Source organism: Varanus komodoensis, unplaced genomic scaffold, assembly GCF_004798865.1.
Source record: "Varanus komodoensis strain SLA01 unplaced genomic scaffold, ASM479886v1 scaffold11, whole genome shotgun sequence".
NCBI classification, from domain to species: domain Eukaryota; kingdom Metazoa; phylum Chordata; class Lepidosauria; order Squamata; family Varanidae; genus Varanus; species Varanus komodoensis.
In genome coordinates this window covers 3,855,682-3,875,541 of record NW_025335317.1, presented here as the reverse complement: position 1 = coordinate 3,875,541, position 19,860 = coordinate 3,855,682, and the positions used below count along the sequence as shown (strand labels likewise).

Genomic DNA, 19,860 nt, shown 5'->3' with positions numbered 1-19,860 from the left:
CCACTGCGCCACCTGCAGTCCCATAAAACCTATAGATGATACGAAAAGTTATTAAAATATTGTTTAAATAAAAAATAAAAATAAAAATGTCTTAGCCTGGCACTGAAAAACAAGTAACAAATAAATTCCCATCTTCCCTGTCAAATGGGATTTTTTCAGGATAGGAGCTCCATGCTGAGAGATAATGGGGTGGTTTAGAACTAACATAAAGCTTGGTAGTCTAGATTCCAACCTTTGATGCTGGGTCAAGACACAGACACAGGCATGAATGGTGTGTTATCCCTCTTCCCCGTCTTCCTAAGAGTCCTCTAGTGTTACCCCATTAGTAGCTTCCAGGAAGGACTACTGACAAATGGGTTTGTCAGTTTGGATGCAATGCTGGATTGCTTTCCGCCAAGGTTGTGACATGTTGTAAGATCCTCTAAACAGGCCTTCCACGTATAGATACTTTGCATGCTATTGTCAGGCTGAAAGTCAAGTTGGAAGACGCTTCTGCTGAGGAGGTTCTCAGCCACTTGGTTCTAGATATTTTGGTGCAGCTTCCCCCACACACCTATATTCTAAACAGCAGCAGACGGTGAAGGCAAGCGGCCACAGGCTAAATGCATCCACATCACTGTCCTATAGAATGTTCCAATCGGGAGCCATGAGGACAAATCTTGGCAACAGCATCTAAGCTGGGCTGAAGATCCTGTAACACTTTGGATGCAATATGCTTTGTATCTTGCAAGTGATTTCATAGGATGGGGGAAGAGCTGCGTTTGGTTCCCATTTTTCAGGGAACTCACCTAATTAGGGGAAATCTGAAACCAACATGGGGCAAAATAAACAGGTCTGAAACGTGAGCAGAAAACAAATGAGGAGATTGTGGATAACTTCGGAATGAGGACCCGCATATCCAAGGATTCTCCTTGCATATTAAAATCCACAAGGACACACAAGATCAACCCTTTGCTGGATGGCTGCTATAAGGTTGATGCTGGTAGCTAAATTATGTTAGGAATGTAAAAGCAGTTTTGTTCTTTTGCACAGTGCACTTTTCACCTGACAAAACGGCTTTCACATGCGCTCCGAAAAGTTGGAAATTTCATTGCTGATTAAGCTTGTGAAAGTAAAGGTCATCCAGAAGGTGTCATTAGTGCAACTCCCTCCCTCTCTCTCTCTCTCCCTCCCTCCCTCCCTCTCACTCACACACACACACAGGCGACATATTCTCATCGCAATGTAATGCCATTGGTATAGACAAGAGGGGGTCATGGGAATGGCTAATGCTAGCTGACAAATGCTGGGTGTATTAGTCACAAAACATTTGCCGAGTTCCATCAGAGGAGCGTGACAACCTTTGCAGCCAGTCCCAGTGAGGCGCCCGAGTAGTCAGCAGAGTTTGCCTGTGACAAGCCGTCAGTCTTGGCTTGGTGGAGCTTTGGAGCACCAGTCAAACCAGTCAGGGAAGATTGAAGTGACAGAGACCCACTGAGCAAATAGCGAAACATGCAGCACATTATGAAATATTCAGCTGGGGTGTAAAAGCTCTAAATGCTTTTTCAATTATTAGCACCTGCATTCACTGCCTACATTCAACACTAACAGCATGTTAATTGCCACAATTTGTTAGGGCTTTTGTAAGAGGCAATGGGAAAGGCGTGAGACATTCTCCACTGCAGGGAGATGTGGCTGCGCTTGGCCCCCCCTCCACTTTGACCCCCCCTCACCTGCATTGCTGCACTCTGTGCATGCAACCCAGAAACTGAACATTTGCAGAGCCAAATTTTCCCCACTCCACGCATGCACACAAATTACCCTCTCGGAAGGCAGCTGAAATATTTCTCTGCAAGGAACGAGGCAGCAACTTACTTCATGCTCTCACAAGGCTGTGGAACTAATACATGAGGGAGAGGGGCGCTCCCCCACTGCACGAGTGGCCCATGCTTTGCGCATGGATGTTCATCACGTGCGCTGCTTCAGAAAGGGGGTTGGAGCCTGGAGGTGGGGCAAGCCATGCTTCTGACTCCCCTCCCTGCTGTTCTTCCCACCGAAGTGTTCCCGTCCCTTGGACAGCACGATGCGGGTACTGTGCAGTCATCTAATGCATGCAGTGCTCTGTCCTCAGAAAAGCAGGCACGGAATCCTGTCAGGCAGATGCGTCCCACATGCTGCATTTCCCCAGTGAGACAGGATGCTGCCTCCGTCGCCGCCACAGTGCGTAGAAACTAGCCTGGCTGTTGGTACAGGAGACCTAATCTGGTTGTCACAGGAGGGCTTGGCAGCACTGGGGGTGCAACACGGGTGTGATGCAGAAGCATCCTCTCCCACTCCCTCTGGACCTCAGCATTCCCTTAGCGGAACGGGACTGAGTGCTCTTTGTGCTGCTGGAGGGTGATAACAAGCACTGGAAATCGCGATTTCGGTAAAGACAGTGCAGGAGGGTTCTCTGGGAGAGAGCCAGAATGACCACACTGCATTTGTTACCTTGCCTGAAATTAATTAATTATATATATATATATATATATATATATATATATAGAGAGAGAGAGAGAGAGAGAGAGAGAGAGAGAGAGAGAGAGAGAGAGAGAAATATATAAGGCAACATACATACACACACACACACACACACACACACACACACACACACACACACATATATATATATATATATATATATATATATATATATATATATATATATAGTGCCTTTCTCCCCCTAACAGAATTTAAGGTGGCTTCCATAGGTTTCCTGGCTTGTGCCTGGTCTTCCATCCCATCATTTACTAGACCAAGAACAACTTAGCTTCAGGAAAGTATCTTTATCCCCACCCTTCAAAGTAACTGAATATGTTACATTTATTTATTTATTTATTTATTTATATATGATACATGATGCGATATGATATTACATTATATTATATCATCTTATATTCCAGAGAAATTTAGCGCACACATGCAGAGCCCATGTGCTTTTCTGGATCGGATAGAACATCAGCACAGAAGACGGGCCGCAGCATGCAACTTTAGACTGAGCGTGGCCATAGAATGCCTCAAGTTGAGAGAATCCTCAGGAGTAACCCCCAGGGTTGGGGCAACTCAGATCCCCTTACAGGAGACCGGACTCTAGAGCACGCTAAATCAGTAAAGCTAGCCACAGTTGCCTAACACAGTTTCATTAATACAGAGCATTCACCATTGGATCGTGTCCATGTACTGCCCAAAGAGGTGGAGATGTGGAAGATTTCCTTTAGAAACAGGTTACACACAGTCTAGCACTCTTGAGGCAGCAAAGCCAAGTTTAAAACAGAGACACCAGAAGCATGCCCTGGTTTAGGCCATGGATGGGTGCATTGCAGCTGTGGATGGAGCCTGTGTGGAATTCGGAAAGTCACATGGCAACTGCAGCAGTGTAGACCTTAGTGCAAGAGAGAGCAAATCCAGCAACGTCTTCCTTTGCCTCCCATGGGGTGATCTGTCAAGCCAAGGCAAACTTCCGTGGGATATTCTTTCATACTGGGCGGGAGCTGCTCATAAATGTTGTGCCATTCCTGTACTCATGTAAGGCTTCCATGAGGCAGGCCTGTATAGAACTGTAGCCCTAGCAAAACTGGGCCATGTCTCTAAATAACTATTTGCAAACAGAATTTACAAAACAGAATGTTCTAATCTGGAGCAGTTTGCATAATATGTTGGCTCACTTTCACTCGAAGTGATCGAAACCTTTTTACATGCCCTGATTAAAATTTAGTAGGACCTCCAGAGGCCGAATTGGCTATCCTTGTTTTTAAGTAACAGGATCTCCAGATTCAGAAGGCTGAAACTGAAAATAAATTTAAAACCCCAAACAAATAAATGAAATTAAATGGCAGTATTAAAAAAGGAGCAAGTCATTCTTGTTCTCTTGATTTTCTCCCTCCATTTCCAGGTCAGCCAGAAGAAGTTCCAAAGTTGAAAACGGCAACTGCATGTGTTTAGAGTACTTGTAAATGGCTGCAAGGGGCACAGTGCTCTTTAAAATATAATGTCGGCTATCTCACAGCAGGTTTGCTGGAAAAGGGATTTGTGGTTTTGCTTTAGGCTGTTGTCTTCGAGGCAGGCTTTTTGGGTTTGCAGCTGTAGCATGGCATTTAGTGTCGCTCTTGAGTTTAATTGATGATAACTGGCATTATATGCTCCGCAAAACCCTGAAAAGATTGTACTTTCCTCTACGCTTTAACTCAAGCGCACATAATTTTTGCCATAAGAACAGAGAAGCTATTTATATGGCTAGAGATATAGATGTGAGAAAAGTAGTTTGGTAGCTTTTCTAAAGCACATACAATCGGTTTCTATTTATTTCCTTGCACCACAGTGTGGATATTGCCTGTGTAATAAAAACCTACTGCTGCTGACCATCAAGGTTAAAATAATGAACTTAATTTTAAGCAAGTGATCCCCACACCGCCTACCTTTTGCTAAAGATTTCCAGAAACTCTCACTTTGCACCTGTGCGAGAATGCAGGTTTCTTCCAGCTACATTACATTTGATGGAAAAAGCTAAACTGTGGATAACCCCATTCAGTATATTGTGCGGGCATGCTAGAGAGATGGGGAGGTTGAAATTTTTTTTTTTTTTTTTTAGGTTGAAATTTTTTATTTAAATAAAAACATACTACAAAGGTACAAAAAGGCCCAAAAATTGCAACATTACAAAAATAGAAAGTACCCCATCCGTTATTTACATCCGTTCAAAATGCCAAATGTACACAGATTTACAAGATTCCCAGGCTTTACGCATCAAATGTACAAAAAGAACTTTGTATAGACTTTTCCTGATAGCTTCATGCCATGTGTCTGAGCAGCATGTATGAGTGATTTACGGACATTACGTTATCGGGGCATGCGCCCCACTCAACCACGGCCATAATTTCCTCCACCTACTGGGCGGCATCCTCCCTTTTTCCTCGCGGCTCAACCAAAAAATCTTCTCTTGGACAAATTTGACTGAGCCGGCCACGTCAGCCACCTTTTGTGTCTTTATCTCTCTGTGGCGTTGGAGGGACAGCGAGAGAGATGGGGAGGGTGGAAGGGCCCTCCCCAAATAGGGGGGCTTCAGATTTTCCAGCAGCAGAAATACTTTTCCCACCAGTAAGTTCTCTGAAGAAAAAATGGAACACCGGCCAGGCCAGTTTGGCTTGCACGAACCGAGCTTGGGTAGTCACCCAACGCCTCTTGGTTGGCACACTGCATAAGGAAATTCATAATGGTTGGCAGCATAGGCAAGTTCTCCACCATTCCTGATCTTATTGAAGAAGCCAATTTATTTCACTTATTTTTTTCTTGAAAATGTCTAAAATGCCCTTCATTTTTATGAAGGCTATGGAAACAGACAAAGTCATGACCAATTGTCCATGCAAAATAAACATCAATAATGAACATCAATAATGAGCAACTTAGCCACACAAAATAAAAGAGATATGAAAACAGTATCACTGTTATCCTCAAAGAGAAGCAAAACTAAAACAGGGTATCAGATATGCCCAGATTAAAATACCTGGCACCAACTGGTGTAGTTGTATTTCGTAGTGGTGTCGCACTACACAACTGGGGAGCAGAAATGACTCCCTCCTAATAGCATGGACAGAGATTGCTCTGAAGATCTCAATACATCCCTGGTAAGCTTCCAAGGAGTTCAGGGTTCCAGAGCACTGTTCCAAAATGTGTGTGCCAGTCCACCTCGCTTCAACTCCAAGGGAGCAAACTGGCTTGCAGAAGAGCATTAAGTAGGCACTCCTGCTACTGTTACATCTTCCTTCTGAGCCGAACCTGTCTTGGGCATGGAGATGTCAGAGTGGGCAAAGACTAGTAAATTGTGCGACTTCATTCAAGCTGGACATTCAAGAAGGCATGATCAATGCATGCTGGGATTAGGAGCTATGGAAGGTGGAAGCTGATTTCACAATCATTTTTGCTCCTGGTTTGCCTTCAATACATAAAGTTGAAAAGCATATTGTTCTTGTTGTCATGCAGGACGTTTGCCACAGGTACTACAACCCTCACAGAGATCGGTGTTGTTCCTTAGTACTAACATCATGTGATTTCAATGTGGACATTTGTTACTTAGCTTGCTGTAAAATGACACACTGCTGAATCTTTAAAGGGCTTCAGTTAGGGAAAGCAAAATACGATTGGGCAAATAGCTAAAATATTTAAAGTGCATCCTGTTAAAGCTTTTACTTCAAAGACCGTCATGTCAGAAGCTGTATGGAGTAAAAGCAAGCACTTGGCCTTGTTCTCCTTCGTTGACATGTGGGCTCCAGGCCAATGCTTTTGACCTCATTGCTGATACCAGAAGATCCTTTCGTGATGTTTACCTGGCATGGAGAATGATGGAAGGACATTTGTGTTTCTCAAGTGATGGAAAAACCAACGTAACTAAAAAATGTGTTATTTATTTATTTAAATTCATTTTCACACTGTCCAATAGCCAAGGCTCTCTGGGCAGTAATCATTATTAAAAGGTTATTCTGAGACTATTTCTCTCCTGGAGACCTATTAACTCATTACTTCAGATTTAAAGCTAATCTCATCTGTTCGTTCTCTTCTTGAATGCAGGTGTGTGAACACTTATAACATGCACGGTTCCTTGAGATGACTTCCGCTGATACTAACCTTGACATTATTTTCTTCTTCAGACACGACCCCTTATTAATACCTGGCAACGAACAAGTTGACAACATGGATTGCAATGTGAAAAAATATGACTCCACAGGAATGTTTCATTGGTGTCCAGCCAAAGAGATCGACAAGGTTATTTTGGTGGGTATTTGCAAAGGATGTAACACCCCCTGAGTCGTGCCATATAATCAGATTGAACTATGCCAAATTCTGAAGTATTTGTTCTGTTTCTTATGTGCAACCAAGTTCGTAATTATCTGGACCCTAAGATGAGAAGTTTGTGGATTGTAGGCTATTTGTGACTTGCCTGGCCCTTTTTCATGACTTGGAAGGTTCACAGAGTTTGGGGCGTACACCTAATGGAGCTTTTCTGTTCTGTGCATATATTCTGTAGTGGTGATTCTCATGTGGCTGTCAAGATGGACCTCTCACAACACCTGATTTCATTATTTACCATAGAGAGGATGGAACTTCAGAATGAGTAGCCTCATGGCTTAAGGGCATGAAATAACTATCCATACAGAGTGACCTGGGGGTGACACACTGATGGCATGATAATTAGAGGCTTGCCAGTGAAGACATTGAGGTTCTTGATTAACAAGTCAATTGTTTTATGGAAAATCCTTGGGTTCAAGAGATCCTCCATCCTCAACCTTCTCCTCAGATACTTTACAACTATGCCAATGTGACCGAGCAGCTTTTTCCATGTTGGCTCCTATTCACAATAGATATTTTGAATATAGGTTATAAACTAGCCAGTTTATCTAGAATTAATTAGATTGATCTTGCTGCTTTGCTTACCAGAACAAAAACTATTACACAAAATTCAGAAATAACTGGATAACCTTTGAATTATTTTGATACTGTGTGCCTGTTGATTATTGAAAGAGTTTTCATATACATGGCACTGGAATTCTCATTTCAGTCTACTTAAATGGCAGAGTTTATGAAACCTGCTAGATTAAAAGCATGACCATATCTTTAAATGTACCAGCTGGTCTTTCAGAGCCAGGTGACAATGTAGAAGAAAATGTTTCTGTCTTGTATCTCACGACAGCCAGCGTGTTCATCCATTTTTGTTAAGTGGTACCTTCTGTTTCACGCACTTTCAAGGCAAATCTAGACATTTTGAGGGGAAAGGGTTTGCAGGTAGAAGCAGCATTTGCATGCTGCAGTCCACCTTTTCCACTTCACTTCATGTAAGAGTTCTTCACACCACAGCCCTTCTCTGCTCCAGTACACACATCACTGGCTGGCCAACTGGGATAAGCGTTCCTCCACATTGGCATAGTACTGCCATTTTTGGCAGAGGTACTGCATCTCTTGAAACAACAAGTTCCTCCCTCCAATAAGCACGCTGAGATGTGAAACTATTTCTCAGTGTATCAGACTCCTTATTTGGTGTGCTCTCCATCCTTCTCTTATTCCTTCTGGGAGTAGCCCTCAAACTGACTCAACTAATTAAAGGGAATTAAAAGGCCTTTCCTAGTTTGTTATGTTTAGTGAAAGCTTGTGCCATTGGTGTACATACTTGCATCAAAGAGTCGCAGCTCCACATCTCACGGACAAGAACGATGATATATGAAATGAGCTCCCTGGTGGGTATTCACTTTGTTGTAGCTGATACTTCTTTTTCCAGTGTTTACTCTCTCAAGTTCTCCCTGCACCCCTGAATGGCCCAACCAATAATATTTTATTCTGCTGATTGTGAAGGAAGGTCTTGTTCCTCAGGTTCCTTTGGGAGCTGATATAATAACCACGAGATTGTCTGGAATGGCAATATTGGCATTTGAACAATCGATACGCTAGGCAGTTCCACTGAGTAAATTGTTGGGTATTTAATTCCAAACTGTTTGAAATGATATGCCTTCCACAGTGTTCATTAGACCACCAGAGTCAACTTTCCCATATGTTAAATAACTGAGGGTGACAGATGTCAGCTAGAATATTTTAAATATATTTCAAACAGATATGACACTAATGACCTTAATGTTCCACTTCAAAAAGTTTGCATGTTAAAAAAATGACATTGCTGTGCCCTCTCCGTCTGGTTGTGACTTAATGCTCATTTGCTCCTCTTGCAGGGTGAAGGGGCTCATGTGAGGGCCCTTTCTGGGGAACCATAGACATTTCAGGGTGCATTGGCTTAACCATAGTCAACACCCACACTGTTAGCCCTTCTCAGAGCAAAATGCTTACTTAGGACAATGGCAGGCACCTTTGAAATGATGGCTGGATATCACAGGAACTGATGCGTCTTCATACCTACTTCAACTCTTAACAAATTATCAGCTGTCTGCGGTCTTAATTATATCCCTTTAATGCCATGGTTCCCCCATGCCTGTTTCCTGCAATTAGATTTGTTTGGTTGTATTCCCCACCCCCTTTTACCATTCCAAGCAGAATCAAAGCAGTACCCAATCTAGCAGGTTTTTAAGAGACACCATCCTCATAAGATGCCCTGGAGAAAAACTGGGTCCGTGCACCAGGGAGGTATTTTTCATTTTGTTGCATCTGGGCTCAGGATTCAGGATCCTTGTCTGAGGATTGCACCTAAATTGGCAATAAAACTTGTTTACAGCTTGGAATGGTGATTGTGGGGTTAAGTCTTGGAAAGGGCAGGGGTGGGTGAGATGGTAGAACAGAGTACTTAATGTTAGTCAAATGGTCATGTTTGGTGTGACCTTGGTTACCTAGGATTAACTTAGGTCTGCAAAAGCTACTTCTTCAGGGATTTCAAGGAGTGTCTAATAATTGAAATTATTATCAGTACCATTTTTCTGGCGGTGACTGAGACTGAAACGATCAATTTAGCTTTGCTCTCCATGCCTGTAAGCAATGCAAATATGTGGATGCAGTGAATGACACACAGAAATCTAGGTATGTGTACTGCATGCACACAAACAGATGCTTGCACACATGTGCACACACATGTGCACACACATGCCACAACTCATTGCTCAGTGTAAAGGCAGGTGACTTGGGCCAAACTGCTCGTTTGCTGTCCCCATTCCTTCCTGTCGAGTGCCGCTCATTCAAGATAACAGAGATCAATGTGATAGGTTAGTACCGCAGCAATGGACCATCAATTTCCATAGAATAGCAGACCGCCAGCAATAAATCATGCATTAAACCTGAAGCTTAATTCATAGGATTTATATTCAGACATTTCCTTTTCCATCAAGGGCCCCCTTTTTGGAATAATTCCTTCATCTGGCTATCCTGGAAAACTGCATATTGAATAGCCACTGTCCCTCTAGCCCTGCTAGCAAGGTTTTTGGATTAGCGTGATTCCAAGGACAGAGCAGCTGGGTAGTTTCAGGACCAGCCCTCAGATACTTCACAGCATGACAGTGCTGGATACTGCTTGGTCAGGAAACACGCTCCCCGTGTCCCATACAGCAGCCTGGCAATCCACCGTGTTGCTAAAACATACGTGCAGTCATAAAGGGCTGGTGTGAGCATGTCTGTACAACACAGAGGTTTGATGCAGGGGTTTCTAAAGGCATCTTTTCCCACTCATCACCCTTGTTCCTGAATGTGTGTCCTGCTTTTCCAGACTCGAAGTGAGGCAGCCATGACTGTGTTAAGTGGCCACGTGGTCGTTTGCATCTTTGGGGATGTGACATCAGCACTCATCGGACTGAGAAACTTTGTGATGCCCTTAAGGGCCAGTAACTTTCACTACCACGAACTCAAGCACATTGTTTTTGTGGGCTCCCTGGAATACCTGAGGAGGGAATGGGAGACGATGCATAACTTCCCCAAAGTCTCCATCTTGCCTGTAAGTGTAAAGCCGCCATTGTTTTCCACCTGTGTGTGTGTCTCTCTCTCTCTCTGTCCATCTGCCTGCCTGCCTGCCTGCCTGCCTGCCTGCCTGCCTGCCTGCCTGCCTGCCTTCCTTCCTTCCTTCCTTCCTTCCTTCCTTCCTTCCTTTTCAAGTGAACAGAACCACTCCGGCTTTGATCTTGAGATGCCTTGTTTGACGCTTATCTGGTTATAGGCCTCAGGACTTGGCTTTTTCCCTGTTTGTTGTATGTGTGAAAACTAAACCCTGGGAGACCTTATTAGAAGAAATTTGCCGACGTGCTCAGTCCCTCGTCAAGGATGAATTTCAGCTGCTATCAAATATGTTAGCGATGTTATCTATTGAACACTTGCTTGAGTGCCCTGCATGCAGCCAATTTTGATGTTGTGATTTTTTCTGACAGCATGACAGTCATTACTTATGGCATTATTTATGCCTGTGAAACCTTAGAAAACATTTTGTATTATTTGTCTATCTACCTCATCTATCTGCATCCATAAAGACCTTCAAAAGTCTAGCCTGCTGGCTTTGCTTTATTTAACAGCCTGACAGTGCCGTTTCATCTTTTTAAGGGGGAAGATAGTCAGATGATATGAATTGCTTCGTAACACAATGAGTCCACAATTGAACGGGCCCCGATTCTTTACTCCATGGAGTCACCATTAATGCCTCACTGCTAACTACAGTGCAATTTCTGTTAGGTTGCTGCTTACATCCAGCAGCCAAGGTGCAATGCAGCAAGAGAATTGCAATGATTTCCACATCAAATGCTTTGCATTAATCTTTTCCCTTTCCTCCTAAAAGTAACAAGGCTTTAAACCTAGCCTGGAGTGTGAAATACATGTCCGCTCAGGGTGCTTCATATTAATTCTTAAAGCTGCAGTGCTCTCATGAGTCGCTCTCTTGTCACAAACCACAAGAAAATTGCTGGGGATTATCCAGGCCTCTCTCAGTGATGCCGTCTCCCCAAGGTGAGGGCCAGGCCCCCTGGGGTTGTGATGCTGGGCACTGATGCACACCCAGGCAATATTTGCACACTGTCGGTGACGTCAGAGGAAGTCTGGGAAGCGTGTGCATGCTACACATGTAGGATCAGGAGCCCCCCTGAATGGAGCTCCCCAAAATACTTCCCTGTTGGTGTGCTCCAAATGGCAGGCACATTTGGGAAGCCTTGATGCACCAGTGCTAGTCCATTGCAGTGGCTGCCTGGACTGCGTTGGCCATGCTGTGGGGTAAGGCCCTTTCCCCAGTGATGCTGGCTGCGCGGAGCAGCAGCTTGGGTGACCTTCACCTGGAAGATCACATTTCGAGCATCCCTCCATTCCCCGGAGAGGCCAGCTGTACCCCACCCTATAAGTGCATCCCGGCATGTTGCAACTTTGCCCCATAGGCACAAACACAGCAGTCAAAGAGCCTTCGGTTTCCCTTTGAAAGGTCTCAATCACAACTGTTTTAAATAATGATTTGTTTCAGCAGAATGAACTTTTTTTACACTTTCACGGTTTGGCAGGGGAGAGTTGTTTGCTTCATCTAGGATTTCATTTGGGCCTACAAAGCACCTCTGCTTAAATCTTGCCCAAGGCCTCCACAGCCCCATAAATGACAGCTATTTCAAGGCACCCTTTCCGGTGCCCCGAAAGCCAGAACATGCCACACGAGGGTGGCTGGACTCAAGCAGATTCTGGGTCGCAGACAAGATGTAAGATGCAGCTGCATGGAGCTGGCATCCTTCCTGCTCCTTGTTTGCTAGTAATAGCTTGACTGAGTATTGAGACTCAACGCTAAAACGCTGCCATCAGCACCAACTACCCTTTAGATTAGCACATTTCTCCTATTCCCTGGCACATAGTTAGACCAGCTTAATGTCAGAGCATAAAAAGGATACTTGTTAAATAATTTCCCAAAGCTCCTTCTCAGTATTTAATTTGTTTTTTCCGCGCCCCCCTTTATTCCCTCTCTCTGTCTCTCTCTTCCCCTCTCTCTGCCGAAGGGCACACCATTAAGTCGAGCTGATTTAAGGGCTGTCAACATCAACCTCTGCGACATGTGCGTAATCCTGTCAGCCAATCAGAATAATATTGATGATACTTCGCTGCAGGACAAGGAATGCATCTTGGCATCACTCAACATCAAGTCTATGCAGTTTGATGACAGCATTGGGGTCTTGCAGGCTAATTCCCAAGGTAAGAACTGCCCTATAATACTTTTCTAGAGTGCCTACAGGGGACAGGACCTGGCAGAAAGAATATTCCTCACTCAGTAATTCAAAGGGACCTTATATCAGCTCGCTTGACAGTTAAACCTGCTGATTGGTATGATGGGTTTTTAAGGGACCACATTGCATGGCGTGCTCACACAAAGGCAAATTTGGGTGATCCTAGCAAGAAAACGGCAAGCGAGGGGAGAATTTTATTTCTTTTCACTCGCAGATGGGTGACTGCTAAATCTGTGGAATTCTGAAGCCTGCACATTTTGAGCAAGGCAGTCACATGGTTGCACATTGTATAGCCAGAGGTCGCTTGTCCTCACACCGGATGCAGAATGGAATAATTTCAAATGCTGCCCGACAAGGGTGTTCGCTTTGTCTGTAACTTAGCAGCCAAATGCCACACAGCACAATAATAGCATATATTAGAATATTAATGCCTTTTAAGGGGAGGAAAGGAAGGGAGAATAGAACAGGGGTGCTAAGGGGGGTGTTTAAAATCTGTTCAAAAATAGCTAGAGCATCTTTAAAATTCCCTGTGATTTCTCGATCAGAAAAGATGCGGGTTTAATGTTTCATGCCTCGTATGATTTTTTCCTTCTTTGCCAATGCTATCCCAAGGTAGTAGAGGGGATTAACACACACACAAAAGTAAAACAAATGCTCGATAAAGCAGTCTGCAAACAGAACCGGAGGATTCCTGAGTAGTTTTTCCCCAGATCAAAATATAGCAATTTGGAAAACCTAGCCAATAAGAATTATACCAAATAAATACAGGAACTCTGCATTTTGTGGCAAAGGGTATTGTATGTACTGGTTTGGGCTTTTTTCTTCATGGTACATCCTTCGTTGAAAGGAGAATTCAAAATCACCATCCTTTGCTAGTCCCTCAAGCCAAGCCAAAAAATAAGTTGGACTAAAATGGAGCTGAGTGGGAAAGGAAAGGGAAGATCCTGAAGTTTCGATGGTTAGTAGGACCAGGAGCCCAACAATTGTGATAGCAGCAGTTGTGTTGTACACCCCAGCACTTGCAGTTGCAAAATGCTTAAGGTGCATTTATAGGTCTGCTTTTTAAATATGTACATGGATTAGTATACATCTCTAGAAGGGAATACACCTGAAAGGTATGCAGCTTCCTAGAAACTGTGTGTTGGCTTTAGCAAAAGCAGACCAAATATCTAGATAAGTATCCATTTGAAAGAGGCTTCTGTATGTTCTAATACTGTGAAGCCATCTGTCCATTTCATGAGAGGAGGTGGTGTTTATCCTTCCAATGTTGTAAGGTCAGTCTTTTAGCTGTCAAAAGGGCACAGAGAGTCCCCCTCCATTGGTAAGCATCTGTGCTGCAGGTGAATAATTTGAACAAGCGTGTACGTGTGTGAATATTAAAGACTGTTCCAGTACAAAATTTATCTGGGTAAATAATTTATGTGTTCGCTCTCGAAAGGGAGCTTCTACTGGACTTTGCCAGCATATATGATTAAAAGGAGCATTAGCTACTTTGTGCTACCAGCAATCAACTGGATAGGACAATCCTATAGTGAACAGATGTTGCTGTAGACATCACACAAGAGCTTTTGCTGAATCAGTCACAGCCCACGAGCCAAAGATGTGACAGTTAGATGCCAAATCAGTGCTCCAATCATTAGCCATTTTGTGGTGGCACCCACAATAGTTTCTCAAGTCCCCAAATGGGCCTTGGGGTCTGTAAAGACTGGGGAGCCCTAGACTGAATGGCTGCCATCTTGTTCTTTCTACTTGGCCACAAATACTTGGGGCCAAGGAGGTCTGCGTGTCAACTCCCCCAGCTGCATTAAAGCTGTTCCAGAAAGCCTCACTCTACTATTGAACACTAGCATTTTGGCACAGGGTGGAAGCAGCAGGGACTGGTCAACAATGCAAGCTTCGGATTGGGGTTAGGAGGCAGACAAGCAGTAAGCCGCAGAGTGGATATAATGCTGAGGGAGTGCAAAAATCCCAAGTACTCCGTAAGAAAGCACTTATCTTCATGGAGGTTTGTGCCACTTACGTGCGCACCACTTCCGATCTTGTTATTGTGCTTTCACAACAGAACAGTAGATTTTCTTGAAGGATCTTAAATACCACAGTTCACATTGTCAGAAGCAATTAGATCAAAGGAGTGGCAGAAACTTTGCTGGAAATGGTATTCGGGATGACGGTTTTGTCCATGAGATGCAGCTTTAGTGCACAATCCAGCAGAAAGCTCTCCTGCGCAAGCCCCCATTGAATATTCATTCCAACGGAGCCTTGTGCAAGCCGGCTCTTCCTGGCCCGGCCAGTTCTGTCCTTTACATTAAGGGGGCACGATGGCTCCAGCACACGCGTGTGTGAAAGAGAAATCCTGTTTCTGCTGATTAGCAAAGACTGCCTCCACTTTGCTGCTCCTTACTGGCGACTAAGTGCTTTTATTTACAGAGCTGGCTGTCACTTTCCCTTTGCGTAAAGGTTTGTGCATTATTTATCCTGGGAAAACATTTCAATTCACATCATTTGGTACAAACCCTGACCCATCAGTAGGCATTGCTTTCAGCCTCGCAATGCACGGCGGCTGGGCTTTGCTCCGAAAGCTCTGGCTGTGAGGCCACGAAGGCGCTCTCGCACTTGCGTACTTCCGTGGCAGCAGCCCCATGGTGCAGCTGCTTTGTGGTGGCCCTGCCCCCGTGCCTCTCTTTCCAGCATGACACCTTTCTGTGCTTTTCCAGATGGGGCTTTTATCATGGTGCCACCCAGCCCTGCTCACAGGATTTCGCAAGTGGTGAGATTATATGGTCAGTCCGTTTCTAACTCTCTGGCTTCTCCCACACTTCTGCCATCTTTTTTGTTTGGTTGCATTAAAAAAAAAAAGTCCACAGAGGAAGGTAAGGTGGAATTCCCTTACAGAAACGCCTTCGGATTGGTAGCAGTAAAACCCCTCTGTGGTTTAAAAGCACTGGGCACTGTGACGTGACTTTATTTATTTATTTATTTATTTTCCGATTTATATCCTGCCTTTTTCCTACAAAGGGCTCAAGGCAGCTTACATCATTCTCCTCCTCCATCTTCTCCCCACAACAACAACCCTGTGAGGTAGGTTGGGCTGAGAGTCTGTGACTGGCCCAAAGTCACCCAGTTGGCTCCGTGGCTGAGCGGGGACTCGAACCCAGGTCGTCGAGTCCCAGTCCCGTGCTCTTAACCACTACACCACACTGGCTCTCCATGGACTTGTGTCCATCCTCTTTCTGCTCGAGCAGCACTCAGGGTGATCAACAGCGGCAGCATCCAGGCCGATCACCCCGGGAGACTGCGGGAGTTCGGTGGTGACCCAGCAGAGGCCCAAGGTTCGCTGTGGGGTGGGGAGAGCCATTCATGGAGCCTGGCCCAGCCAGCATCCCAGGCAGCTGAGATCAGTGGAACTGGCTGGGTATTGGCTGGAGCACGAATGGCATACAGCTGCACGTGAAGGTGAATGAAGTCCTGAATCTGGGGATCTGTTCCATTTTTACGATCTACTTAATCTAATTCTGCTTTTAACCTTCATATATTTTAATGCTCCCATTATGTGAATTTCAGTATTGTAACCTGCCTTGAGTCCCAATCAATGGGAATAGGTGGGATGTAATAGTAGTAGTAGCAATAATAATAATATTAATATTAATAATAATAATAATAATAGGCCAAGCATGATCCAGAGGACATAGTGTTGCCTATTAGCCTATTATGTGGCCCTGTAACCAAGAAAGACACTTTGCTTTACTGCTTCCATTGTGTCCATGAGCAGCCATCTAGAAGAGCTCCTTCAGGTAGTCTGGGATCTGCTAAGACTCCCCAGCAGGTGGGGCTCTGGCTCCCTCGAAAGCAGGCGTGTCCAACCTTTTTCGCGTCTCTGGGCTGCATTGGAAGAAGGATTGTCTTGGGCTGCACATGAAATACACAAACACTGACGAAAACTGATGAGCCAAAAAAAAAAAAAAAAAGGTGTATGCATAACATTTGTGATCACTACCACAGCTAAACAAAAAAGTCTTCGCATAAAATTCCTAATTATGCAGTGCCTTGTTTGGAGAGTCTTCTAAAATCATTGAGCAGGTCCCAATTTTTCAATCCTTAATATAGAAAGTAAACTTATTTAAGTAATAAAACTTCATTGATTTTTGAGTATTTTTATTATAAAAGGAAAGGAAAAGAGGGCCACATAAAACTAGTGGGATATTTAACACTATCTGAGAAACTAATGCTTTAGTGTGTGGTTGAATGGAAGTAGTTGCAATTCTCGGTGAGTTCTCAAGGTGCTCATCAGATATTTTGGTTCTAATTTTACTCTTAGCATGCTTCATTCTTGAAAACAGTTGCTCACAAATGGAAGCCACACTCTGCCATAAAACTGGAGCCATGCATGCGTTCAAATAGCAAGAGCATACATATGCTTCTTTTACGTAGAATTGCAACACAGCGTTGTCTTTCACAAAGTTCATGCTCGAGAACCACACAATTGAGTTACAAAAGAGACCTCAAAAAAATCTCATAACATTTTAAGTAAGTGTACAATTTTGTGTTGGGCCGCATTCATAGCCATCCTGGGCCACGTGCGGGCCGCGGGCCATGGGCCGTGGGCTGGACACCCCTGCTCTAAAGCCTGCTGCAACCTTTCTGCATCACACCTTGAAGACAAAATTGATTTCCCTGGCAGTGAACTCGATGCTGCGGCCAGCACAGGTCTGCGTTGATGCCCCATCTGCCCAATTTGGCAGGACCAGTTTCAGTAGCGGTGCAGTGATGACCTGGCCAAGGTGTTTGCAGTGGCTCACCTGGCCACATGTGGCTTCTCAATCCTTGCTGATCAGAGCATGCCAAGGGGGGCTGGAGCACCCCTGCATGAAGGTGCGGTTCCTGCTGTTCTTTAGGACGCAGTGGTACGACCATTCCTGAAGAAACCCACCTGGGCCCGGTGGTGCTCAGAAAGTAAGGCTGGCCTGGAATCTGGGGCTGGTGCAGATGCAGCAGCTCAGCGGCTGCCAGGAGCTGCTCCTTTGCAGAAACAAAGAAACATAGAAAACAGAGCGAGTCAGAAGGGGTCTCCCGGGCCATCTAGTCGGACCTCCGGCACCAGCCTGCTCCGCTCACGACCAGCTGGCTCCGCTCAGAAGAATGGCTTTGGGTGCCTGCTTCTTCACAGGCCAGTTTAGGGCTCCAGCACCAGTGTATAAAGTCCTAAACAACTTGGGACCAGGACACCTGGGAGAGTGCCTTCTCCCTTACCAGCCTACTTAGTCACCGAGGCCATCAGGTGGCATGTCCCTGGAGGTTCCACGTGGAGTGAAGGTGCAGCTGGAGTCCACCGAAAGAGGAACTTCAAGTGTGGCAGCCCCTGTCTTTGGAGTGCCTCGCTTCTGGAGCTCAAGCAGGCACCGACACTCTTGTTTTGGGCATCTCCTTCAAACCCGTGTATTTCTGAACCACCTCCCCTCCAAACTAGCCAGCTGTGGTTTCATTGCTTTTGCTTTTAACTTATTGTTTTATTCTTTAACTTGTTTAAACTTTTATTGCACACCTCTCTGAAAACTCCATACTAGAATATGGGGTGGTGTAGATTTGGTTCATAAACAAATGTACAAACTATAGAATGCTAAAACACAACAGCAAATGCATTAAAACACCTCAGTAAAGAAGGGAACTATGTAACTTCTACCAGATACAGATATACTGCAACAAACAACTTTAACTTGAATGTCAGAAGCATGTCTGAAGGACAACAAAAATAGAGTTCAGCCTGGCCTTCCTGGGTAGGGAGTTCCAGATTCTGGTGGCCACCACCAAAAAGACCCTGTCTCCTGTTTTGGCCAAATGTGCCTTGCAATGGTGGCAGAAGAGCAAGAAGGCAGATCAGAGAGTGCCATCTTGCAGCAGCCTTGCCTCAAGTCTTCCAGGCCTTTGTAGGCCATGACTAACATTTTAAACTAGACCAGGACAGCTGCTCTAACTGGCCCCACTCAAAAGTCTGAGCTCAGCATCCCGAACCCTATGAAACTTTCCCACCACTTTTTAAAGGCGGCCGCAAGCAGAGCGTCTTGCAGAAATACAAACGAGATGTAACGAAGGCATCTGCTGCTTTGGCCAGGCCTGACATCTCCAGGAGCAATTAGCAAATTGTCCATAGCTGTGCAAATACACGCCTGGCCTCTGTCCAAGTCTGAGTTCAGCACTGAATCCAGAGAATTCCCAGACTACAAACTTGAGTCTTCAGAAGCTGGTGCCAGTTGAACCCCTATCCCTGATTCCATCGGAATTCCTCAGATGGCTCACTCACATTGTCCAGAGGAAAGCGGGCTTTGCTTTAAGTGACGCTTCATAGGACCCGCTGTGCCCGTCCCATTGGTTCACCGCCACACGCCTGCTCCCCTCCTGGTGGTCCCGTGGCAGGGGCTCGCTTGGCTAGAAGTGAGCCGAGACGAGCAGCGGCACCTTGGCCCCACTCCGTGCATCTGGGCAAGTGCAGGCCATTCCACCAGGACTGCCCTGTACATGACATTCCTGCCTGATACTGCGGGAATTTGACCCAAACTCATTTGTCAGTTTCACCTCCCTGCTAAACTAGCACAAAGCTCGGGTGGGTTGCCATCAACGGTTCAACAGCTGTTTGTAATCCTAACAGTTTATTCTGAGGCAGTAAATCATTCTTGGAGCCAAATAGTCATTTGAAAAACATTTTTAAACACTGTATTTGAGCAGACATTTCAAATGAGCATTAAGGAACACATTTGAAACTGACAAGATCAAATAAGCAAATGCAGAATGTGTAGGTCCCATCTCCCATTTAAAATCACATGGGCCCTCTGAAAGATGGATTCCAGTCTTCCTCCAAGGAAAAGGATTTTAAAACGGCTTTCTTTTGAAAAAAGTTAACCGTTAATGCACAACATTCAAGGATATCGAAGTATTTACACCTTTGGACAAGTTGTAAGCATCATCCCCTTGTTGAACAGCATGCTACTGGGAACTGTGAGATTTTGTTATTGTCCAACATGGCTGATTGCTTGCTCTAAACATGGATTTTGTTAAATATATTGGCCCGCACTATAAAAATATGCACTAAAGCCAGCCCGACGGGTAGGACCACTTGAAAGAACAAGGGGGATTGCTCAGAGTAAGGACAATCAAGGCCTCCATAAGAAAAGTCAGTGCGGTTAAAGCTATATTCTACTTCCTT

The 19,860-nt window shown here is 44.8% G+C and overlaps 1 protein-coding gene across 11 annotated transcripts in view; it reads left to right on the top strand.

Moving 5' to 3' along the window:
• The window catches only part of KCNMA1 (potassium calcium-activated channel subfamily M alpha 1), a 500,168-nt gene that overhangs the window by 433,668 nt on the left and 46,640 nt on the right, over positions 1–19,860 (top strand). For all 11 annotated transcript variants that reach the window (XM_044420272.1, XM_044420268.1, XM_044420271.1 and 8 more), the window contains 3 exons: positions 6,660–6,783; positions 10,202–10,426; positions 12,441–12,633. In XM_044420272.1, the coding sequence (XP_044276207.1) occupies positions 6,660–6,783; positions 10,202–10,426; positions 12,441–12,633 (542 nt within the window). The remainder of the gene's footprint in view (positions 1–6,659; positions 6,784–10,201; positions 10,427–12,440; positions 12,634–19,860) is intronic.